Source organism: Bos taurus, chromosome 23, assembly GCF_002263795.3.
Source record: "Bos taurus isolate L1 Dominette 01449 registration number 42190680 breed Hereford chromosome 23, ARS-UCD2.0, whole genome shotgun sequence".
NCBI lineage: Eukaryota > Metazoa > Chordata > Mammalia > Artiodactyla > Bovidae > Bos > Bos taurus.
This window is the reverse complement of record NC_037350.1, coordinates 11,165,560-11,191,463: the sequence shown is the minus strand read 5'-3', so window position 1 is coordinate 11,191,463 and position 25,904 is coordinate 11,165,560. Positions and strand designations below refer to the sequence as shown.

Sequence of the window (25,904 nt, the reverse complement as noted above, 5' to 3'; positions counted from 1 at the left end):
TTGTCTGCCAGACTGGTGAAACACAATTAGACTTGCTAACAAGGATGTGAAGAAAAAAAAAAAAAAAAAAGGATGTGAAGAAAAGCGCACCTAAGCATCAGTGGCTGGAGCACAAGATGCCATAAGCCTCTCTGCAGTGTAAGGCAGTAGTATCTATTTGGCCTGCTTTTAGGACTAGCAGTTTCACTTCTATGGATGCTCTTTCAGAAAATCATGTATTTCAAGACAAAGGATAAGAAAATATGCATAAGGATATTCATTAAAATGTTATCTATAATGGCTAAAAATTATAGATCATTTAAATGCCCTACTATAAAAGAACTGTTCACTACACTATAGTAAAGCTAAATGAAAATAGATGGAATTGCTGAAAATGACGACACAGACCTGTATGTCTGAACCTGGAAAGCTGGCCAGATACTTGTGAGTGAAAGCAAGAAAGACTGAGAAGCGTATGGATAGTCCGATTCTATTTTTCTGGGCAAAACAAAGAAAAATAACACATGGAGGTCTGTTCTCACAAAGGAAAAGGGTTGGAAAAATACACATCAAAGGGTGTTATCTCTTGTGGTGGAGGGTAGGGGTGAGGTAACAACACTTCTTTATTGTTTTGATCTTGTTTTTTAAACAAGCAAGTACTTCTACTGTAATTTGTTGCTTATTTTGGTTTTTTGTTTGAGGCAAGGAGTAACAAGAAATGTGCTTTGCAGCAGAGAATGGAGAAGATCCATCTAGACTGCGACGCCACCAAGTCATATAAAGAGCACAGATGAAAGTCAAAGCCGCTCAGTCATGTCTGACTCTGCGACCCATGGACTATAGAGCCCATGGGGTTCTCCAGGCCAGAATACTGGAGTGGGTCACCTTTCCCTTCTCCAGGAGATCTTCCCAACCCAGGGATGGAACCCACGTCTCCAGGAATGCAGGTGGATTCTTTACCGCTGGGCCTCCAGGGAAGCCCAAAGAGCACAACCATTCAGGTCAAAAGATGGAGGTTTGAGTTCGGGAAGCTCATTAAATCTCTGTCTTCGATTTCTCACTTGTAAAATGGGTTCATATATCTACTTTAAAGAGATACTGGGGGTTACTAAAGGAAATAAGGTCAAAGTACTTTGCAAATGGTCAAGTGTTTTAAAAATTATGGTAATATTACTGGTTGGCATGGCAAAGTCCCAGTTTGAAAACTGGGAAAATAAGAAAGATGGATGGGAATTGATAGATTGAGACTTAAGAGACATATCAACAAACCAGTAGAATGTGTGGACCTGATCTGAACCTTGATTCAAACAAAATGTTAAATATATTTATGGGAATCTAGAAAATTTGAATACTGCTGTATATCAGACTATATTAAGGAACTATTATAACTTCTTAGACATAATAATTACATTGTGGCTGTGAGTTTCTTTAATCATGATCTTCAACTGACACATATGGAAATATTTATGGATGAAATTATACATTGCTTTACATTGAGATCTGCTTACTCACAAAGATAAGCGAGTAAAGAATTGACAGAGGTGTGAAGTTGGGTGGCAAGTGTATGAGGATTTATGGTATTATTTTTTTCTACTTTTACATATGTTTAGAAATGTAACATAATTAAAACTTTCATAAAACATGAATGGGCCTAGCTAGGAAATGCTTTCCTAGCTCTGGGAGGAGGTACCAAAGACCCATCTGAAGGCTGCTGCAGAGGTGAGGCTGACTGCAGCCTTACTCAGAAAGGCCTCCTTGCTGAGGAGGGGCAGAGAAGCCCACACTGTGCTGTGTAAATGCTGTGGGCGAGCAATGGTCAGCAGGTGGGGCTGACAAAGCAAACACCCAGATCAGAATGCAGTCATATCGATCAGAGAAAGGCGCAGTGCACGGTGGGGCTGACGGTGTTAGGGCAGTAACGGGATGGATGCCTACAGAAGGTGGAGGAGAATCGGGGACAAAAAGAACAAATGACAGCTCACAAGATAATTAACAGCCAACTAGAACCGCAGCTGCTGAGGATTTCCTAAACTGGCATAATAACTGGCTGCATGCCAGCACTTAGATCTCAAATGTAGATTAATGAATGGATTAATAATATCTTCCTGGGCTCAACCTTGGGCTCCCCTGCTGGTTCAGTGGTAAGGACTCCATCCGCCAATGCAGGAGACTTGGGTTCAATTGCTGGGTCGGGAAGATCCCCTGGAGAAGGAAATGGCAACCCACTCCAGTAGAAAATCCCATGGACAGAAGAGACTGGTGAGCTACAATCCATGGGGTCACAAAGGAGTCCGGACACGACTTAGCAACTAAACGACGACGACAAGGCTCATCCTTTAATACCATTTCAGAAAAGAACTCCTGCAAGAATCAAATCCCAAAGCATCAGCTGCACTGCTCTTTATAATTAAGTTAAACACACAGAATGAAGGCACTTGCAAAAACTGATCAATTGATAAGGGGGGAAAATAAAAGTTCTCCAGCAAAAGCTTTATTTATATGCTTTTGCTTAAGGTCACTTAACAGTGTGGACAAGAGTGTGACTTTCCACCCTTACTCCCAGTTCTGCCCTGGTTGCTGTCACTTAAGGGAAACAAGGAATGACATTATTTGGTTGCCTTCTTTTTCGAGTCATAAAAACAAAACAAAAAAAAAGCTGCCTCATGAAAGACCAAAACACCATCCCTTTGGTCCCACCGGAAAACCTGCAAGGGAAGGATCAAGTGAGACATCTCTCATGCCCCCCACTCCAAGGGGCTCCATGCCAGCCCCTTCTCATGACTGACCTACCCTCTGCGATGGCATCATCTCATTACCTACCACCCCCAGGGCCTGAAGAGAAGGGTTCTAGTCCCAGCCCTGCCACTAATGAGGCAAGAAAAGGGGCAGAGGAGACGGATAGTTTCCTAACATCCTTTCCCACATTCTGATTCCCACATGAACTTCTCTTTGACTGACTAAGAGAACAAAAACATCAGGCCATATGACAGATGGGTTTTCCTGTGACTCTTGAAGCACAAGTGTTAGGGAAATTAAACAGTCCTGTTTGGCTTCAGAGACAAAGCAGAGCAGGCCTCTGACCTTGCGTCTATCCTGCCTGGACACAGCCCTGACTGCTTGCTGTGAGTGCAAGCCTGGCAGCACCAGAGATAAGATAGGGGCTGAATTTTGAGACTGTTGAGCCCATGGAAGGGGTCTGGCCAACCAAGCCCCAGGCTTAATGACATTCCAAGTTTTACATGACAAAACAAACAGCATTAAAATGAAATAAGAGCTGCAATTTGTTCACAGATTGATGATATCAGTTTGCATCCTGGGATTATAAGCGGAACCCCGAACTGCAATTTTTGAAGTCTCACCGTGGAGGGGATATGCTGCCTGGACCTTTGCCAAATTGGGACTCCAGATGTGCTGTGACACAGGATTTCCAGGGCTGTTTGAGTTTATGGATGTTGGTCAAAACTCAATTTGATGATGTATCCTCTGCCGTTTCTATTTCTCTTTTCTTTTAATGTTAGAATATTGAAAGTAAGTGACATAATTCTCTAATAAATATTGAGAGTGAAAGGCACTCAATCATGTCCGACTCTTTGCAACCTCATGGACTATACAGTTCATGGAATTCTCCAGGCCAGAATACTGGAGTGGGTAACCGTTCCCTTCTCCAGGGGATCTTCCCAACCCAGGGATTGAACCCAGGCCTCCCTCATAGCAGGCAGATTCTTTACCAGCTGAAACACCAGGGAAGCCCAAGAATACTGGTGTAGGTAGCCTAACCCTTCTCCAGGGGATCTTCCCGCCCCAGGAATCAAACCAGGGTCTCCTGCATTGCAGGCGGAATCTTTACCAGCTGAGCTACCAGGGAAGCCTAATAAATACTGATATTGTTTATTTGAATATAACGAGTGGCTTCTTTTGTTAACAAATCCTTTGAACCTGAGACAAAATAGAAAACTTTCTTCAAAACAACAAGAGATGAAGGGAATCTTAATCCAACAGGAGAAGCAGAGAATCCTCAATGCCTTTTGAGACTGCCTGATTCAGGCATGGCCAGAGTAGCTCTTACAGAGCTGGCACTGTAAGAAAACCTAACTGCCAGGGACTTCCTTGATGGTCCAGCGGTTAAGAATCTACCTGCCACTGGAGGGGACATGCATTTGATTCCTGGTCCTGGAAGATTCCACGTGCCATGGGGCAACTCAGCCCATGAGCCACAACTGCTGAGCCTGCACTCTAGAGCCCACGAGCCGCATGCTGAGTCCACACGCCACAACTACTGAAGCCCCTCGTGCTCGAGAGCCCGTGCTCTGCAACAACACAAGCTTCTGAAGTGAGAAGCCTGTGCAGCACAACTGGACAGTAGCCCCACTTGCTGCAATGAGAGAAAGCGCACAAGCAGCAATGCAGGCCCAGTGCAGCCATAAATTAATGAACTTTTTAAAAAGAACCATCTTCCTTATAAAAAAAAAAAGTGACAAGAACCCAGTGAGGTAAGGGGTGAAGAAAGAAGTGGGAGAAACCAAGGTCCTGGAGCTCTCCTTGGCCCATTTCATCACCTCCCACGTGAGCTGGAACCTGGCACCACCCTGCCTCCTCTGCAGGCCCGTACCCTGTTCTAAGATACGGCATGAGAACTAAAACATGGAAGCCTGATGTATAATCTGAAATTCCAGCTTTCACAGATGAGGGCCTGTGTTACAGCCAAGTTCAAAATAATCCTAAAAGAACCTCAGATAAAACATCAAACCATCTGTTTATGGTGGAACATAAATATGTCAACTTGGCCGTTCTTGTGGCAAAGCAGGTCTTTTAGGTGAGATCTGTGACCATCTCGAGGGATAAATTCCAGGCTGCTGTTGCTGTTAAAACAGGTTCAGCTGTGTATTCTAAAGCCACTATCTCTTTTTTTAGCAAGATGTGCCCACTGGCTGCACTCTTGGGAAAAACAAATAGACCACAGATAAAAAAAGAGCAATAGCTTGCTCAACTTGGTACTCATGCTTCTTACCCACATATTCTGAGAGGAAGACGACAAAGAACGGAGTGACCAGGTCATTAATTCCCTGGACATACCCACTGGCAGGGTGTCGGATGGCCCAAATAAATAGAATTCTTTCGAAGATCTAGGAAAATGAGAAAGAAAGATGTCAGGACATTAAATCATGAGGATACTCTCCCTCCCTCCGTTTACCGCCCTCACAATTTAACTCAGCACTGCCGCAGAATTTGCAGGAAAAATTTAAAAATTACTGTGGGACAAAGGAAGTCTGTAAATACAGAAAGTTTTGAAGATACAAATTGCTTTTAACAGGGTTTGGTAAAGAATCCATCCACCAATGCAGGAAATGCAGGTTCGATCCCTGGGTTGGGAAGATCCCCTGGAGAAGGGAATGGCAACCCACTCCAGTATTCTTGCCTGGGAAATCCCATGGGCAGAGGAGCCTGTGAGGCTATAGTCTATGGGGTTGCTAAAGAGTCGGATATGACTTAGCACAGCAACTAAAAAACAACAACAACAACAGGTACTTCTTGCCCTTTACTTCTCTTTCTAGTATCTAGTCATCGTGATATGAATTTGGGAAACAGAAAGGAGAGTGACATGGGTGGCTTAGGGAAAGGGTTGCTATGGATGTCATTAATTCAGGCCACCGTGCTCATTTGTAGATGCTGTTTCTCTATTTCCAGGAGCAAGATATCGGAATATCTAAGTTCTGATACATTTTCCAAATCTCTTTTGCTCATTACAGTACATAGAGAGGAAATCTCTTCTCTACCACACTCTTCTTTCTCCCTGCTGAGACGGAAAGAAATCTAGATCTGGATTTACTTCTAACCCAGCCTGACTAGGAACCAGTGACAGACAATAATACATGCAGGAAGTCATCTCACATATCAGGATGCAACCCGGACGTTCGCTAGGGATAGGAAGTCAAATGAACCAAATCCTACAGCTGGGAAAGCCTCTGTGGTTAAGTATATTAGCCACAAGAAGCCAGAGGCTTAGTCTGGAGAGAAAGAAAAGACCCTTAGGATCCCTTTACAGAGTCCCGACCGTTCCTTTCTCTTACCCTCCTGTCCGCTTTCACTAGACGCTCAGGGCTTCCTGTCTCCTCTCAGCCTGCTGGCACCCATCCTGGCTTCAGCCTGCTGACCACAGCTCCTGGGCCCAACACATCCCTCAGACTGGCTCTAACTGGACTGTCTCCTGTCTCTGGAGCACACCAGAGGGATGACAGAGGTGACAATCACCACGTGCAGGGGGGACAGGAAATGCGGGGGCCTCCACCACACCTGTACTCTGCGGAGCCCCATCAGTCAGCTCTACAGGCAGACTAAAGAGGCCTCCCGGAGGTCAGGCGCAAGGGAGCAAAAACATCCCAAGGAGAAAAGTGAAAAAGAGATGGTTGTATGGTTTTGGAGTTGGTTAGCTAGTGTAGGAGAAACGTGGAGAATCTAGCAACACAACAAAGGATGTTTCCCAGCCCAAATCCCGTGCTGAGTCTGCCCTCTAGCTGGCCAAGCCAGCCGACAAAGACTCCCATCGTCAACACTCCTGTCCTAGCAGGCAGTGTGAGCATGGCCCTGTCTGGAAGGAGCTGGCCTCTCTGCCTCCCCTAGAGGGGCCTGCTTGCTCCCTGGGGCTGAGGGGAAGGGCGTGGCATCCTCATCTGAGTCAGGCCCAACATTCCAATGGGGCCCCTCTGACATTCTTTCCTCTGCTGCTAAACGCCCTCCTCCCTCCCTTGAAACTAGGGCTCAAGCTAGACCCACCATGTTCAGGAAGCTCTCAAGAGTTCCCTGCCCACTGTCTCCTCACACCTCCAGTGGCCTGTGTCTGACTGGATGTCTCTATCAGAAGCTCCTCCAGGTCAGCCCTTCTGAAGGACTTATCAGCGCTTCTATTTCAAACTATCAGTTCCTCGTAAATACACACATCCCTGGTGAGTAAGGGCAGGGAAGCTAGCCATTCAGAAGCAGGAGACCTGCAGTAATCCCTCTCTAGTAAGGATGGGACAAGCAGACATACTCACGCCATGCAAGTGGAAATGCTAAAGAGATGGAAATGGAAGAGCACCACGCCTGATGACTTGCGGAGACCATGGAGTCTTCACTACAGAAAAAGTCTGGGACAAGCCTCTCTACCTCTGAGACGCCTCTGCTACTAGTGTGGGTAATTCTCACTCTTCTCAAGTATCTTTCAGGTTTGTAAAGCAAGTCTCTCAATATTCAGTGTTACTTAATTCTCTGCTCCCTGGCTGGCAATTTATTCTGTTTATGATGACTGTAATCTCCTAGATGGAAAGGTGATTCAAGGAAAACTGGAAAGATTGCAGTTTGAGTTTCTTTCTCTGTATGCCGGTTCCACTGCCTGGAGAATTCTTTTAAACGAAGTACTTTGCCCTATCTCCGAATTTAAAGGAAGCAGGCACAGGTGAAAGATCTGAACATCTTCAAGTTAAAATGAGGAATAAGTAGGGCTGAGCCAAGGGAAACTGAAAGGGAGACACAAAGATACCCTGAGTGGGTTTCTACCTTCCTTTGAGCTGATTCTTACAGGCAAAACAATGGCATGACCCTCAAAACCTTCTTTACGCTACTGCTAAGGTATGAGGGATCCCGTCATTAGACACATCTACATTTAAACAGAATTGTGAACATAAAGTCAAAAAGAAATTATTTTGAGCATTTAAAATCACATTCTTTACTATGAGGATGAGTGAAAACGTAATTCGAAAAGCACTTCCACCCAGAGTCCCAGCTACTATTAAGTTGTAAAGGAAATCCCTAATCTCGAGGAGTTTATACTTCTTGCTTGGTCAAAACGTAACAGCCCCACTGAAACCTTTCAAGTGCTTCGCTAACTGCTGAACTGTTAGGTCTCAACGTATCACTACTAATTTGCCTTCTGGGTATGCATCTGAAAAGAACTTAAAATAGGGACTCAGATACTTGCACACCCGCATTCACAGCAGCACTGCTCACAATACCCAAAAGGTAGAAGCAACCCCAGTGGCCGCTGACAAACAGCAGACCAACAGTGTCTCACATACATATAATGGAACAGAAGTTCGTTTTCAAAAGGAAGGAAATTATGACAACATGAACGAACCTCGAAGGTATTATGCTAAGTGAAATAAGCCAGTCACAAAGGGACAATTACTGTGTGATGCCATTTATTTGACATACCTAGAATAGTCAGAAAAACATCTATTTCTGCTTTATTGACTATGCCAAAACCTTTGACTGTGTGGATCACAATAAACCGTGGAAAATTCTGAAAGAGATGGGAATACCAGACCACCTGACCTGCCTCTTGAGAAACCTGTATGCAGGTCAGGAAGCAAGAGTTAGAACTAGCCATGGAACAACAGACTGGTTCCAAGTAGGAAAAGGAATACGTCAAGGCTATATATTGTCACCCTGCTTATTTAACTTCTATGCAGAGTACATCATGAGAAACACTGGGCTGGAAGAAGCACAAGCTGGAATCAAGATTGCTGGGAGAAATATCAATAACCTCAGATACGCAGATGACACCACCCTTATGGCAGAAAGTGAAGAGGAACTAAAAAGCCTCTTGATGAAAGTTAGAGAGGAGAGTGGAAAAAGTTGGTTTAAAGCTCAACATTCAGAAAACGAAGATCATGGCATCTGGTCCCATCACTTCATGGGAAACAGATGGGGAAACAGTGGAAACACTGTCAGACTTTATTTTGGGGGGCTCCAAAATCACTGTAGATGGTGACTGCAGCCATGAAATTAAAAGACGCTTACTCCTTGGAAGAAAAGTTATGACCAACCTAGATAGCATATTCAAAAGCAGAGACATTACTTTGCCAACAAAGGTCCATCTAGTCAAGGCTATGGTTTTTCCAGTGGTCATGTATGGATGTGAGAGTTGGACTGTGAAGAAAGCTGAGTGCTGAAGAATTGATGCTTTTGAACTGTGGTGTTGGAGAAGACTCTTGAGAGTCCCTTGGACTGCAAGGAATCCAACCAGTCCATCCTAAAGGAGATCAGTCCTGGGTGTTCTTTGGAAGGAATGATGCTAAAGCTGAAACTCCAGTACTTTGGCTACCTCATGCGAAGAGCTGACTCATTGGAAAAGACTCTGATGCTGGGAGGGATTAGGGGCAGGAGGAAAAGGGGATGACAGAGGATGAGATGGCTGGATGGCATCACCGACTCGATGGACATGAGTTTGAGTGAACTCTGGGAGATGGTGATGGACAGGGAGGCCTGGCATGCTGCGATTCATGGGGTCACAAAGAGTTGGACACAACTGAGCAACTGAAGTGAACTGAACTGAGAATATTCAAACTCATAGACACAGGAAGTAGAATGGCAGCTGCTGGGGAATGGAAAATTATTGCATCATGGGTACATAGCTTCAGTTTGGGAAAATGAAAAAGTGTTGTAGAGATGAATGATGGTGATGACTTAACAACAATATGAATGTACTTAATGCCACCGAACTATATGCTTATAAATGGTTACAACAGTAAATTTTATGTTATATATTGTTACCACACACACACAAATCACTACTCCCAGCTTTATCAAGTACAGCAAACACAGGACTAGGAATTCTAGCAGCTTCCAGTCTTCATTCAGTCACCAGATGGACTCTGAGTCTGGGCAAGTCCCTTAACCCCTCAAAGCACTACTCAACCCACAGGTTTGTTACGAGGATTGAATGAGAACCCACAAGAAAGTGCTCTGAAAAACCAAAGCTCCATCTGCGAACACAAGGTACCATCATGATTAGCCATAAACCTGCCCGAAGTTGGAGGCGGGGGCAAGCACTCACCCACACGGACAGTGCCGCAGAGGTGTGTGGGGGTTGGGGGAGGGCCAACAGTGTTAAGCAATTCTCTCACCTCCTGTACAAGAGGCTGCTGGAACAATGGAATGAGAGGATTCGTCCTTGGAATGTCAATGTGAATCTGAAAAAGAGAAGCCGTTATCCAAAAACACAAATGCCAGTTCGTTCTTTTGAGAAGTTATTTTCTTAGGATCTGGGAATCAAAGGGAGTGAGAATGAGAGTCAAATTTTATCTTTAGGAAGAACTTTAGAAGGCTTTAGAAACCTACCTGTCCATGTGGAATACATTCCCATGACAGCAACAGCTAACTGAACAGTAATGAAACCTCCCTGAACAAACCACTTAACACCAAACAGCAACAGGCTTCACAACTTAGCAGAACCAGCTGCTTTTCCCTATTGTCTGCCATCTGTTTTACTCTGGGCCTGTACTTAAATTTAACAGGTAGGATCAAAATGTGTATGCCTCTTTCAGATTCTTAATCCTCAACAGTCCGTAAGAACTAAAAGAGCTTGGAAAGCTCCAAAACTGTACCAGGAGAGGGAACCAGAGGGAGCTGGTGCTGAATGCCTGGCACTGAGAGTTCTGGTTTCTGTTACCAAAGACGTCACAATGACTGGTTTTGGCCTTGGGATTTACCGATGTCTAGTAACCCACAAGGCTTCCCTGGTGGCTTAGCAGGTAAAGAACCTGCCTGCCAATGCAGGAGACATGAGTTCAATTCCTGGGTTGGGAAGATCTCCTGGAGAAGGAGATGGCAACTCACTCCAGTATCCTCGCCTGGAAAATCCCATGGACAGAGGAGCCTGTTGGGCTACAGTCCATGGAGTCATGAAGAGTCGGGGACACGACTGAGGGACTAAACGACAGCAACAACCCTAAGGACTGTCTCAGGAGCAGCTGAGGCTACTTCTGCTCTTGGGGCCTGTTGTAGACAGCTGCGCGCACCCAGTATCTTCCCCTCTGCAACCATCAGGCTCCTTTTCACACCTTCCACCTTTCCACAGGCGGTGTGGACTGCTATGGGCGATGGCAGGGCTCTCCTGGCTAAGGCTGCTGATGGCTATGGCTCCAACAGACAGACACACAAGCCAAAGAGACACTGCAGCTGTCAGAAGGACACACTGATGTCACAGGCCAGAGGGGTGGACTCACTCAGCGAACTCATTCTTCATCTTGTGTCCCACCACCCTGACTATTCGCAAGGGCTGTCTGTGGACCAGCGGCGCTGGCATCGCCTGGGAGCTCACTGGAAGCCAAGGGCTCACCCCAGGTGTCCTGAATGAGAATCTGCATTTTACCATAATCCCAAGTTAGAATTTTATCAAAATCCTAGGTGATTTCTATGCATATTAAAGTCCAAGAAGCACTGCTACTGACCAGGGACTCCCCAAAATCTATCTACTGAAAATGTCTAGGGACTTCCATGGTGGTCCAATGGTTAAGACTCCATGCTTCCGCTGCATGGGTTTGATTCCTGGTTGGAGGACTAAGATCTCACATGCCGTATAGCACAGACCAAAAAAAAAAAAAAAAAAAGAAGGCTAAAATCAGAGCTACTGAATTAGAAAGAGAGGATGTAGTTCTGGGAATAAATTTAATTCCTAACCACTGTAGCCTGAAGATGTGGCAAACCTGTACCCCGAGAGCACTTCCAGGAGCCGCACCTGAAGATTATGACTAGTGGGCAAAAGGGCAGCAGGTGATGACGTACCTGTCTGTAGGTATCCTGGTGATGTTCCTCATTTCGAGAGTCATAATACTGTTCAATGAAGCCAAAATACTCCTCCCGCTTCCGCTGCAAGGTCAACTTCCTCCTCTCAGTGTTTGCTGGGAGATAACCCTGTAGACAGGACCACTTGTCAGATGGGGACAGGCACTGGCTGGATGAATCCTTAACTTTTATTTTAGCCTGAACAGTGGCTTTGAAACTTTCAAAGGAAGGGAAAGAAAGCTGCCAAGAGGACAAGGGTAAATCCCTTTTTGGTTTTGGCCACCCAGGGTTTGCCCTGTCCTCATTCAATGAGATGCATGTGTGGGTAGATGGGAAGCCCAGCCGGGTTTCTCGGGGTTATGTATTCCTGCAACGCTGGGCGTGGGTCCTGCTGGGAAGCACTGCAGAGCTCTGAGGTTGGCACAGTAGAGCAGCGAATGTAGGTCAGTGGGAGGGAACTGGACCCAAGTCAGGACTCCTGGGGCTGCGTGTGTGCGAGGCAATCCTTCCCAGGGTCACGGAGAGGTGGCTGCCTCCACGGCGCATCTCAGTGGCGTGCCGTGTGAGCCTGTGCTAGTTACGTAATTCTTTCCCGCAGTGATGTTGAGAATTACCAGCTTAGGAGGCTGAATGGAATCTGTGACCCAGCAGCTGCAACGTCCAGACATAGAACTTCTGGCAGCAGCCCCTCGCTCCTGGCTCCAGCTCCGGGCCACCCCTGATCTAGATCCCACTCTCAATTCTGACATCTCTTGTTCCCCTTCCATTCTCACTGCAGCTACTTCTAATAGCATTTGGACTTCTTAGAAGGAGCAGGGGCAGTGACTCCACGGCTACGAGAGTTGGGGGTGGGGGCCGATTAGGAGCAAGAGTTGTTCTCTCGCAGGCAGGGAAGGGACACGTCCACAGAGCGAGCAAGTGCCTGGTGAGCCGGAGCTGTGCCGGGCCCACCTCTGTGCATCCTCACAGCACCTGGCATCGTGCCCGGTAAACAGCTTGCCCTCAATAAATCCTTATGAATGAATGGATTTTACGGGCTCAGGAGATCAAAGTGTTCCTACCACAGTGGCTGGCACAGGGCTCCATGACTTAGTGAATGTGGGACGAGTGCAGGCTTCTGAGGGAGGCCCGTTTATCAACTCTTCACGGTTGGGAAGTGGGTTTAAACCCCCTTAGTCATTACTACTGAGAAAGGAGGGAAGCACAGGGAAAGTGGGACCTGCCACAGGAGAGATGGCTCACCCAGCCTCACTGTACTCCTCCTCAGTGCTGAGAAGGCGCGATCGGGACTATCCACACAAACCTAAGCTCTTCTACACGAGTGGAACAAACTCTCAAGGATGTGATTCTTTATGCAGAGACAGGACTTCAGTCCCATATCAGGTAGGACCAGAGAAGTCTACGGGGCAAGACTGATGTGCCCAGACCAGCCACCGCAGGAAGGGGGGCGCTGTGTGAGGCTTGCACTTCTCTACCCAGCGGGCAGAACTCACCGACAGGAGTCTCCAGGTTACAGGCCGAACCTCCCTGGGAACCCCCGGCCAGCTACACTTCCTCAGTTCATCTGCAAAAAGATGAAGGTGTGGTTGGACTTAGCCCTTCCCGTGGGTGCCCAGAAACGAGCCTCAGCCAGCACTGCCTGGTGCCCCCCAGCGTTTCAGGAGGATGACCGCCATCGCCACTGCCACCACCACCGCCAGCTACCGACAAGCGCGGGTGAAAAGCCCAAAACAACAGCCCTGAGCAGCCAAGGTCATAGCTCTGCAGCAGTGATCCAGTCAGCTCAGAGATTAGAGTTAGAGGGGGGAGGAAGACCAGGAACTGTGGATTTCAGGAGGAATCGCCTGGAGGTAGAGGAGACCGAAGCCAGAATGGGTGCGCTAGGCTCTACAGGCCACGGAGTCCAGTCCCGCCTAATTTGGCCCCTGATTTCTAGTTAATGTATTCTGACTGCGATACCTGCGTGTCACTTCAATGGGCACCAGATCAGGAGATGCTGGAAAAGTAAAAGAAGGAAGAATAAAGAGCAATAGCTTCCGGGTCTCTGAGAATTCCAGTCACTGAGAGGTCCGAGCTTGCCCGGGGCTCACGAGGGCAGGCGGGGTTGACTCACCCAGGTCGGTGTTGTGGCTGGAGAGAAGCTGACGGAACTTTTCCAGGCGGGTTTTCTCCCGGACGGTCATCGGGGGTGCCCCAGAAGCGTTCTGGTCTGAGATGCGGGCGACGAGCGGGATGACGGGTCGGAGAGGGAGTGACTGCTGTTTGTGGAGCGGGTTCCTCAGGCATGAGTCACCTGAGGGGTCGTTTGAAAGAGAAAGAGGACAGGCTGTGTGACGAGCGCAGATCCAGAGACACCTTAGACCTGACTGCTGGGCACGGGGCTCCTCCAGAGCCGCGGCTGCCAGGTCGCCCAGAGCAGGGCCACCACCCAGCTGCCCTCCGTTCGCTCAGGGGAAGGGCTGTGTGTTTATCATACATACCAAGGCACCTTCTGCGCAGAGACTCCAGCTACTGCAGCAAATCTGACAAATTTTTTGTGACTTCATGGGAAAAATCTATTGTTTTCTTTTTATCCCAACCTGGAACTTTTCTTGGGTGTCTAATAGTGAGTTTGGGGGCAACGTAGTCAAAGGCAGTATTTGCCTTCCCTTTCCTCGTCTCAGAGCACATGGAAAATGACACTGTAAAAGCACATCACGAAAAAAAAGGTGATGGCTGCTCTCCCAAAGCCCCAGGCCCCAGCCGGCTGCCCCGAGGGCTAAGAGGGTCAGTACCCCTTGTACAACTTTCACCTGTTTTTGGCTCACACGTGAGAGGCTCTGACCTAAGGCGGGTCCTCTGTGCTTCGACATTTCTCACCAAAATGAACCGGCTTTTAGTTCTGCCGGGATATGACTGAAATAACAGGCACACGGACTCAAGCTGAACTCTATGTCTGGTTCTAGACACTTCTGAACAAGATGGTGGCTAGGAGAAGTGAGCAGGAGAGTGCTAACATTCACTGACTGCTCACTAAGGCACTGAGCTGGTCACAGTTACCTACATCCTCTCATTTGACCCTTACAACATACTACAGCAGGAATTTACCACGATTTTGAGGGAACTATAGCTCAGAGAGATCAAGTAATTTGCAAGGGAGAGCTGAGTTATCTTGGGTCTGTCAGATGCCAAAACCCTTATTTATTTTACTCCCCCAAACAAAACTCAGTTTTAAATTCTGACCATCCTTTCATGACTGTTTCACATTCTTTACATATTTGGGCCTTAACAAGTAGTCAGCACAACAAGAATTAAACAGGGAATCCTCACCAACCACCACTAGGAGGTTTACAGACTCAACGGCCACAGGGTACTTGGTCTGGATGCCTAGTGCGACATGGGGCTGAGAAAATGCAGACCACACGCCGCTACAGAGCTGAGACTGAAGGCAGCTTCCGGTTATCAAGTGACTGGCTGACCGACGCTCACAGGAGGGAACCCCGTAACGGGAGTGCTCTGGGTGGTCCTGGCTGCACAGGGGCAGCTCGTCAGGGATCGTGGTGGGGCCTTCCCCTCGCAGTGGGACCCTCCGGAGACCCTCAGTCTCACGTGAAGACACTTTCCACAGCCAGGAGCTGTGGTCACCTGGCCAGTGGGCACTGAATGCCTGTCTGGGCGCGTCACTGGGGCCCAAATCAGAGATGTGAAGTGACCGTGAAATGATTTTCCAGGCCTTACAGCCTCATTGCCAAAGCACATCCTTGTCTGAAACTGTAAAAGTTGTTCTCTGAGAACAGGAGCCAGGACACGGACCAGGGCTCTGACATTCCACTTCCTTTTCACCCTTTACCACAGTCAGCTGATTTAACTCTCACCAGCAGGAGGGTGCTTCCCCCTCCAGCTCAGAACGACTGACTCCCATAAAACACTTTAGGACAACATTAGACATAGCAATGGATACTAAAAAGAGTACACTAAGGTGTCTCCAAGCATCTCATAAAACCACCATCATCTCAACCGGTTACTGGTGCCAGTTTCCTGAAAAGAAGGTGGGATCTCCTCCCGCCCCACCCAAACCTGGCAGGCAGGGAGCTGTGACACAGGGACTCTGTTTCTGAGGAACAGCAGAGAGACGACCTGCTGCTAGGGGCTCTTCCCCAGAACGGAGGAACGGTACCAAACATGTTTGAAATTCAGCCACTAACAACTTCAACTACATTTCGTCAACACACTTCAACTTGACCAGGTCCAAAGAAATGTGAAGCAACCACACCATAAGTGTTCTGGACCCCAGCACAGGGAAAGGAAGGAGAGAAGGGCAGGCAACACAGGGGTGTCAGATGTGAAGCCCCGGGTCCCAGGGCCAGGCAGCTATCCAGGCGGGAGAAGCAAGCACAGCTCCTGACCAGTGAGGCCCTCTGAGGACCCTCAGGCTCCAGCTCACTTATTTATCATCCAGTGGACGATCTAAGGGATGCCCCCCCAGAACCTGTTTTTATTTAAAGTGCGCTCTGCTGAAAAGGCTGAGCCTATGGCGGGAAGCTGGACAGACTTACTGGAATTTCTGGACAGCTGGGCGTCACTGCTGGACTTTATGACCTTGTAGCTGGCAGGTACATCCGATGTCGTTGACTGGGACCGTTCTGGTTTCACCCTCAGCTTGCTGTGGTTTTCCAGCACTTGGGCAGCGGTCGCCAGAGCAACTTTTGAGTTCAGAGTTTGGAAAGCAGGGGATGAAAAGTCCTCTTCCTCGTCATCACCAATGTCCCAAGCATCACTGGTGTTCCGGGCAAACTCGTGAAAACTGGAGGCCTTCTTATTTTTCAGAGGAACCGTGCTGACTTTTGACCGTTCTTTAATGAAGCTTTAAGAAAGGAGACACTGTTAACCAAGGAACAGTCTGACATATCCGACCACTTTCTCTTAACAGATTATTAATAGTATTACAAATTATCTCATACACAATCATTACCCTCTTCAAATAAAAAATATCCACATCCATTCCTTATCTAGAAGCGTCTAGACCAGCATTATGCTGCAGTACCAGATAAAACAAAGACAGAATCACTTTCCAAACATTCCACGTGCTCCTCTGTACATCCCAGCCCCTGCACTTAGGTGAGGCTACTGGTTCTGGCCAATGGGCTGAGGAGAGAAGTGAGGCCGTCCCTTCTGAGACAAAGTGTAAGGAACAAGTGTGAGTTCTCCCTTTTTTTTTTTTGCCAAACAATGTGGCATGCAAAACTTCCCCTGCCAAGGATCGAACCTGTGCCTCCTGCAATGGAAGTGCAATGAACCATCATGGAAGTCCTACGTATGAGTTCTCTGTAAGCCTTGTTCTGCCGTGATAACTGGCGAGGCTCCAGGTGGTGGCATCTCCTTCAGCCTGGATGACAGAGTGACTATGTGGAGCAGAGCCTGCCTTCCACACCCGCTTTACCCTCACTTGGTCTGGAAGCACGAGTGAGAAATAAGCATCTGTTGTGTCAATCCACTGAGATTTCAGAGTTAATCTGTTATAGCACCATATCCTAAAATATCTTCTAGAGCAGGACACCAACTACTGGTAGAACAGGAGATGGTTTTAGGTAGCCCACGTGTATTATTATTAAACACTGAGTTTCAAAATGAACAAGTTGTTCTCTTTTTATTCTGTTAAAGTCCTGCTGCCTTTGAGGAGGGATCTGAGTTTGACGCCACTCTGTCTTTAGGATTATTTTTTAACAAAGTGAGGGCAGCCTCAGGTTCAACATTTTGTAAGCAAGAAGATCTGGCTTAGAATGTAATTAATGAGACTGTTTTGTGTTTCACTGTATTTCTAAGGTTATTTTCTATTTTGGGCAAATGATACTGGTTTTCCACTTACAGAACTAGTGAGATTTATTTTAAAAGTAAATCTAATTGAGTACATAAGTTTATTTTTTCAAGTGCATTTAATAATAGTATAAAGTATTACAAAAAAGTCGTGAAGACGGTACATGACTTGAGTTTGGGAAATACTCAATTAACTTGTTGAGAGCCAGGTAGACCATTCTAACTTTCCTGAATGTTTCCTCTTTTTTTGGCTGTGCCATGAAGCATGCAGGATCTTAGTTTCCCAACCAGGAACTGAACCCACGCCCCCTGCAGTGGAAGCATGGAGTCTTAACCACTGAACCGCCAGGGAAGTCCCCCTGAAGTTTTCTTCTTTCTGTGAATCTCTTACGGTCTGGTGGCCCTTATTCTGGTTCCAGGGGACTGTGTGGTTGGGATGTTTCTATAACTGAGTCTTATCTAACATCCTTCATACCCCAAGTAGGGAATCAAAGAATACAGCCTCAAGTAAATTTACACCTGAGGACTGGAATGCGACATCATTAAAATGCCTCACTATTTCCCTTGGCAAGGCAGGGCAACTCTAGTCTAAAAACCAGGCTCTGCCAGAAGAGCTGAAGTCCCCCATTTCCAAGAGATATTCTTCCCTTTATGGGCTGGTCTAATACCTATGACACCTCCCAAGATATGTCCAACAGTCATTCTGAAAGATAACTATTGTTAGCATTGATAAAGAAAGACTGGTAACTCACACAGCTCATCGGAATGACCCTATTATTAACACCAAAAAAGGAGTAAGATATGACAGGCATATTTTCAAACACTAGCCTCACAGAGTAAAGGAAAACGCATCACATGAGATGCAAGAGATAACATGAGATTACACGATGTAACAGCTCAAACGTGATGGAAACGAGAAACCATTTTCCACCCACTAAATTAGCAAAGATTCAAGGACGTATCCTCTCGGTGCTGACCCAGGTATAGTGAGACCAGCTCTCTAATAGCACAGGTGGGGGTGTATGTCGCACCACCTTTCAGAAAACAACCTAGCGATACACATCCCATCAGCCTTAAAATGACTCATAACCTCTGACCATAAGAAAATAATCAGACAAGGACCTATTGTGTAGCATATGGAACTCTGCTCAGAGTTATGCGTCAGCCTGGATGGGAGCTGGGGTTTGCGGGAGAATGGATAGGTGTATGTGATGGCTGAGTCCCTCTGCTGTTCACCTGAAACTATCACAACACTGTTAATCAGCTGTACTCCAAATCAAAATAAAAAGTTTAAAGTTTGAAAAAAAAAGAATCAGAGTCAAACAAAGGTGATCTGAAACAGTCTATAATGGTATTATGCATTTTGGTTAAAAACTGCAAACATAAACATCTAGAAATTACAAATGATGAAATATACTACAGTTCAGCCACCAGATGCCACCGAAAATCACATCGTGAAGGCTATTTAATAACACTAGAAAGTGATCTCAATAAAGTGAAAATTGAACGAAAATTATGTATTTTTTATGATCTCTGTATTTCTTAAAAAGTATGTGCACAGAAAAGACCAGGAAGAAAACACATCAAAAATGTTAACACTGCTTATCTCTGGGCTCTGGAATGATAGTTGACACTTAATTTTTATACTTCTCTGAATTATTCATGTTTTCTACAATGAGCATATTATTTTTATTAATCACTGGAAAAGGTTGTTTTGTTGGCTCTTGTCAATCCCCAAAGAAAGAGTACTTCTAAACCTACTGAAAAAAAAAAATAAAACTGCGGCAATGCAGCACAAAAATCTGCTCATCAGAAATCCACCGAGAGGCAAATTACTCCTCTATAGACCCTCTGAGGCTGTACGTTCTGGACTCGTCACTATGACAGCTTCTCTGTGAAAGGGAACCCAGATCCACAGCCTGCAGTACTCACCTCAGAGCGTCCGCTGTCAAGACCAAACAGGCAGATGTGTCAGAAAGAGCTGCCATCAAAAAAGAATGGAAAAAAGCACAGAAGGCTGTTGTCTTCCTCCTTGGAGACCACGCGAACCTCAAGACTGAGCATGACAAATTCAACAGTGATATGAAGTGCTTGGGAGGGCGAGGTTATTATTTGTTTTTCTCCTGGTTGGTGTTTCCTAAATACCCTCTTGAAGTCTTAAGGATTCTTTAGGGATGTATGGCTGAGTCCCTGCATTGTTCACCTGAAACTAACACAGCATTGTTAACTAGCTCTACCCCAATACAAGATGCTTTTGGTGTTAATAAATGACTAAAATCTAAAAAAAAAAAAAAGAATTCTTTAGGGAATTCCCTGGCGGTCCAGTGGTTAGGACTTGGCACGTTCACTGCTGTGGGCCCACGTCTAATCTCTGTTAGGGAACTAAGATCCCAAAAGCTGCTCTGCATGGGCCAAAAAGAATCCTTTAAATAACCATGAATCAAGAGGCTCAAAATCAAGCTGAATTTTGATTCAAGTCAAAGAACTGACTGGATACGGTTAGTCTAACACTGGGTAAAGCAATAGGGAGACGCTGGAACGGATTAAAACATGGCACCAAGAGATGGGTCACGCTGAGCACTGGGTTCTGACAGACGCTGAGCTTTCTATACAAGTGAAGAAGGTAAATTAGCTGAGTGGTGGGTACATGAGTGTTTGTTATCTTTTTCCATTAACCTTTTTATGCATTTAAAGTATTTCATTATATTTTTGAAGCAGATGAAGGTTCAAAATAAGTAAACTAGAATAAGAATTGGAATTATTCAGATGAACACTTTGCAAATAGACATTGGAAAGAAATACTCCAACACAATGGAGAGGAGAAAAGGGAGGAAAGGCTGCCTTTCCCTGTGGTGAGAAGACACGAGAGAGTCCAAGCTGTCCATTTACAGTCTGCTAGAAATTAGAGATACCTACCTCACAAAAGCCCAAACTCAAAGTCATCAGCCAGTTAAAGAAGTCAGCTCTGTCCTTAGGAAAGAGACCTTCACGGAGGAAGGGGTTGGCATCACCTATAGGGGAAGGAGTCTGAGGACAGAAGAAGGTTGTAAGAACCGCTCTCAAGAATGAAAGAGGAGGGAATTCCTTGGTGGTCCGAGGGTTAGGACGCTGTGCTTCCACCACAGGGGCTCGGGTTCACTCCCAGTTGGGGAAGTAAGATCCTGCCAGTCACGTGGCACAGCCAAAAACAAACAAAAAAAGAGGAGCGTGCCAGTGAAGAGATACCTCTCAGAGGAGCAGAAAGAGTACAACCCTGCAACAACGATGGCAAGGTTTCAAGGCTTCGACGCTTTCCTACGTTTATTAACATTGTTCTCCGCAGGGAATCATGTAAATTCACACATACATGGTTCCGCTGTTGTCGTTTAGCCTCTAAGTTGTATCCAACTCTTTTTTGTGACCCCGTGGACAGTACCTGCCAGGCTCCTCTGTCTGTGGGATTTCCCAGGCAAGCATACTGGAGTCGGCTGCCATTTCCTTCTCCAGGGGATCTTCCTGACCCAGGGATCGAACCCGTGTGGCAGGCAGATTCTTTACCACTGAGCCACCAGGGAAGCCCTTATATACATGGTGGTTAACATTTGTTGGCTGTTCACCAGGTGCCAGGCTCTGTACTACTGTTTATACATACTCATTTTTCTTACTAATGCTCATTCATTACCCTATGGAGGTACTATTATTATTATTCCTATAGACAGATGAGGAAACTGAGGCTTCCTATGGTCATGAGCAGGCAGGGAAGTCTGGGCCCAAATCCAGGTCTACCTGTACTTTCTAACCAACCTGCCTGGAAGAACGGGTTAAAAAGATGAATCAAGATGAGGCCGACTAGGATCTGCAGCCTGGGAAAAGGAGTTACCAAGCAAACTGAGAACATTGCACCACAGCTATAATCTCCACGTGCCCATGGCTAGCAGCCCCAACTCTGTAGGGAGACTCTCCTCTACATCAAACAGGCTGTGTGTGTTGGTAGCCAGAATGGGAAGAAGCCACATCTGGGGATGTGGCTCTTGGAGGAGAAATGTCTCTCTTCCCTTTTGACCCCAGCAGTCACAGTAAAAAGTGAATCCAGGTGATTCTAGCTGGGGATGCCTCTGGCATATAGGCTGCCTCATTTTAACATGGTCCCAACTTAACCTATAACTAACCCAAGGCACAATAATGCCACAGTGTGGCTTCAAGTTTAACCAAAATTATTTAAACAGAACTACACCAAAGTTACAACCAAACTGGCCTCATACAAACACCTCTTTACAGCTGTATGCCACATTATAGCTTAAAAAGCACTTTCACAGATAACTCATTTAATCCTCACAGCAACTTTGTGAGGGGAGCCTTATTATTTCTACTTCATAAATGAGGAATCTAAGGGTCAGAAAAGTTGAGTAATTTGCCCAAGATCATGGAGTTAGTAAGTGATGCATAAAAAGTGATTCAAGAAGTGCAAGTGACACTCAAAACTCACAAATACATAATGACTGACTCACGAAGAGAAACTCCGTTGTTTGATGATTAATAGCTTGTTAAATCGGAGAAGGCAATGGCACCCCACTCCAGTACTTTGCCTAGAAAATCCCATGGATGGAAGAGCCTGGTAGGCTGCAGTCCATGGGGTCGCTAGAGTCGGACACGACTGAGCGACTTCACTTTCACTTTTCACTTTCATGCATTGCAGAAGGAAATGGCAACCCACTCCAGTGTTCTTGCCTAGAGAACCCCAGGGACTGCGGGGCCTGGTGAGCTGCCATCTATGGGGTCGCACAGAGTCGGGCACAACTGAAGTGACTTAGCAGCAGCAGCAGCAGCAGCAGCAGCTTGTTAAATGGTAACACAAACCACAGGATATTTTGGAGAAGAGTGGCTACAGGTTATAGGGGTTAAGAAACAAAAGATCACTCACTCTGTGATTGCATTAACACTATACTGTTTTTACTGATATGGCTGTTTACTTAGTAGAAATATGACAAAAATTTATTTGACACTGCTGAAATCAGATTGATTATATTCTTTGCACCCAAAGATGGAGAAGCTCTATACAGTCAGCAAAAACAACACCAGGAGCTGACTGTGGCTCAGATCATGAACTCCTTATTGCCAAATTCAGACTTAAATTGAAGAAAGTAGGGAAAACCACTAGACCATTCAGGTATGACCTAAATCAAATCCCTTATGATTATACAGTGGAAGTGAGAAATAGATTTAAGGGCCTAGATCTGATAGATAGAGTGCCTGATGAACTATGGAATGAGGTTCGTGACATTGCACAGGAGACAGGGATCAAGACCATCCCGGTGGAAAAGAAATGCAAAAAAGCAAAATGGCTGTCTGGGGAGGCCTTACAAATAGCTGTGAAAAGAAGAGAAGCGAAAAGCAAAGGAGAAAAGGAAAGATCTAAGCATCTGAATGCAGAGTTCCAAAGAACAGCAAGAAGAGATAAGAAAGCCTTCTTCAGAGATCAATGCAAAGAAACAGAGGAAAACAACAGAGTGGGAAAGACTAGAGATCTCTTCAAGAAAATTAGAGATACCAAGGGAACATTTCATGCAAAGATGGGCTTGATAAAGGACAGAACTGGTATGGACCTAACAGAAGCAGAACATATTAAGAAGAGATGGCAAGAATACACAGAAGAACTGTACAAAAAAGATCTTCACGACCCAGATAATCACGATGGTGTGATCACTGACCTAGAGCCAGACATCCTGGAATGTGAAGTCAAGTGGGCCTTAGAAAGCATCACTACGAACAAAGCTAGTGGAGGTGATGGAATTCCAGTTGAGCTGTTTCAAATCCTGAAGGATGATGCTGTGAAAGTGCTGCACTCGATATGCCAGCAAATTTGGAAAACTCAGCAGTGGCCACAAGACTGGAAAAGGTCAGTTTTCATTCCAATCCCAAAGAAAGGCAATGCCAAAGAATGCTCAAACTACCACACAACTGCACTCATCTCACACGCTAGTAAAGTAATGCTCAGAATTCTCCAAGCCAGGCTTCAGCAATACGTGAACCGTGAACTTCCTGATGTTCAAGCTGGTTTTAGAAAAGGCAGAGGAACCAGAGATCAAATTGCCAACATCCGCTGGATCATGAAAAAAGCAAGAGAGTTCCAGAAAAGCATCTATTTCTGCTTTATTGACTATGCCAAAGCCTTTGACTGTGTGGATCACAATAAACTGTGGAAAATTCTGAAAGAGATGGGAATACCAGACCACCTGACCTGCCTCTTGAGAAATCTGTATGCAGGTCAGGAAGCAAGAGTTAGAACTGGACATGGAACAACAGACTGGTTCCAAATAGGAAAGGGAGTACGTCAAGGTTGTATATTGTCACCCTGCTCATTTAACTTATATACAGAGTACATTATGAGAAACACTGGACTGGAAGAAACACAAGCCGGAATCAAGAATGCTGGGAGAAATATCAATAACCTCAGATATGCAGATGACACCACCCTTATGGCAGAAAGTGAAGAGGAACTCAAAAGCCTCTTGATGAAAATGAAAGTGGAGAGTGAAAAAGTTGGCTTAAAGCTCAACATTCAGAAAACGAAGATCATGGCATCTGGTCCCATCACTTCATGGGAAATAGATGGGGAAACAGTGGAAACAGTGTCAGACTTTGTTTTTGGGCTCCAAAATCACTGCAGATGGTGACTATAGCCATGAAATTAAAAGATGCTTACTCCTTGAAAGCAAAGTTATGACCAACCTAGATAGCATATTCAAAAGCAGAGACATTACTTTGCCAACAAAGGTCCGTCTAGTTAAGGCTATGGTTTTTCCTGTGGTGATGTATGGATATGAGAATTGGACTGTGAAGGCTGAGCACCGAAGAATTGATGCTTTTGAAGTGTGGTGTTGGAGAAGACTCTTGAGAGTCCCTTGGACTGCAAGGAGGTCCAACCGGTCCATTCTGAAGGAGATCAGCCCTGGGATGTCTTTGGAGGGAATGATGCTAAAGCTGAAACTCCAGTACTTTGGCCACCTGATGCGAAGAGTTGACTCATTGGAAAAGACTCTGATGCTGGGAGGGATTGGGGGCAGGAGGAGAAGGGGACGACAGAGCATGAGATGGCTGGATGCCATCACTGACTCGATGGATGTGAGTCTGGGTGAACTCCGGGAGTTGGTGATGGACAGGGAGGCCTGGCGTGCTGCAATTCATGGGGTCGCAAAGAGTCGGACACGACTGAGCGACTGAACTGAACTGAAGGGATGTAAGCAAGTGGGGAATTCGGTAAACCCAGTCATATCAATAACTAGAGGGGCTTCGCTTGAACTAGGATTCTAACTCAGAACTAGGATATCAATTCAGAAAACAATAAATTTAGAAGCCTGTCATACCACCAGGTGGCCAATGGGGCCACTCTGCGGTAAGACTAGTTTTATCTGAGCAATAAAAATTATTGCAGGCAGTATTATCACTAATGGCAATAATTTGGCAAATGGAAGTCAATATACACAGATGGGGAATAACTGGTTGTGCTTGTGCAGTTTAGATGATTGAAGATCCAACGTAAAGGCTTCTGCTGTGATGAGGATTAACCACTCAGTAATTAATGGCCTAAAGTGGAACGATAATCATGTATCAGAGGAAGTAATAAAAATGTCCCAACAAAGGTACTAAAATAAGGGCAATAAATGTTTTATAGTAACAATCTGGAATTGTAAAATGGTCCAGTGCAGACCTACATGTTGTCCCTTACTGCAGAGTGCTAACACCAAACCACCGTGTGCGCACACAAAATAGGGGACGCAGTGTATTCGGCGACAATTATATTCCTCCCCAATCACAGAGCTAAATAACTACTTCTACTGGTCGCATGAATGCAATTCTGCTGAATGACCCATGGAAACGCTCATGGTTTTATATTGTTAGCAGGTGCAAAACAATAGTGTATAAAGTTTGCCTTTGCAGTTTGGGATATGCTGATATTTTAAGACCCATCCTAAATACAGATTCAAGGAAAACTCAGCTGATGACAGGTGCAGGCAAGGTATGGTGACTCTGAACCAAACATAAAACAGGATAGTACATCCCACTGCCCTACAAACACGGACAAATCCTGGCTGTGAACAGAATTGGCTAAAAGGAACAGAATACTCAACTCTGACACTTAAATTGTAAAGACTGTGACGTCAGGGTACTGAGCTGGTGTCTCTGCAATTCTCTTGTCTTTCCCTCAGGTTACAAGTTAACTGTTAACAGTTTTTGGCACCTTATTTTCACATTAACACATGCAAAAGTAGGAAATGTGAGTGGAGGCAGAAAGTGGCTTTCTTCACAAAATCATCTCTTACTGATTGGAAAAGAAAATCCTGCTAAAAACCCTCCTTTAGACTTTTCTTTTACAGCTCACTGGCCAGAACCAATGAGATGAGCCCATCACAGATTAGTCACTGGTATTACCAAGGAATTATTATAAAAGGCTTAAACTAACCCAGATGCCTACTCTAAGTACACTGTTGCCTGTTCAAGAGCTGAATGAATCTATGGTCTTGAGCAAGGAAGAAGCAAGGGCCAGGAAGGCAGCTGTGTAGGTAATTAACAATGCCTGCCCCACTGGCCAACAAACCAGACAGTCCACTGTG

The 25,904-nt window shown here is 45.7% G+C and overlaps 1 protein-coding gene across 2 annotated transcripts in view; it reads right to left on the bottom strand.

Moving 5' to 3' along the window:
• TBC1D22B (TBC1 domain family member 22B) overlaps positions 1 to 25,904 on the bottom strand; it is a 74,402-nt gene that overhangs the window by 31,563 nt on the left and 16,935 nt on the right. Inside the window, exons 3-9 of one of the 2 annotated variants that reach the window (XM_024983725.2) lie at positions 19,246 to 19,294; positions 16,056 to 16,363; positions 13,634 to 13,813; positions 13,014 to 13,084; positions 11,521 to 11,649; positions 9,861 to 9,926; positions 4,988 to 5,102 (exon numbers count right to left, since the gene is read on the bottom strand). In XM_024983725.2, coding sequence (XP_024839493.1) covers positions 4,988 to 5,102; positions 9,861 to 9,926; positions 11,521 to 11,649; positions 13,014 to 13,084; positions 13,634 to 13,813; positions 16,056 to 16,363; positions 19,246 to 19,294 — 918 coding nt within the window. The remainder of the gene's footprint in view (positions 1 to 4,987; positions 5,103 to 9,860; positions 9,927 to 11,520; positions 11,650 to 13,013; positions 13,085 to 13,633; positions 13,814 to 16,055; positions 16,364 to 19,245; positions 19,295 to 25,904) is intronic. The other variant, NM_001099148.1, reaches the window with a different exon arrangement.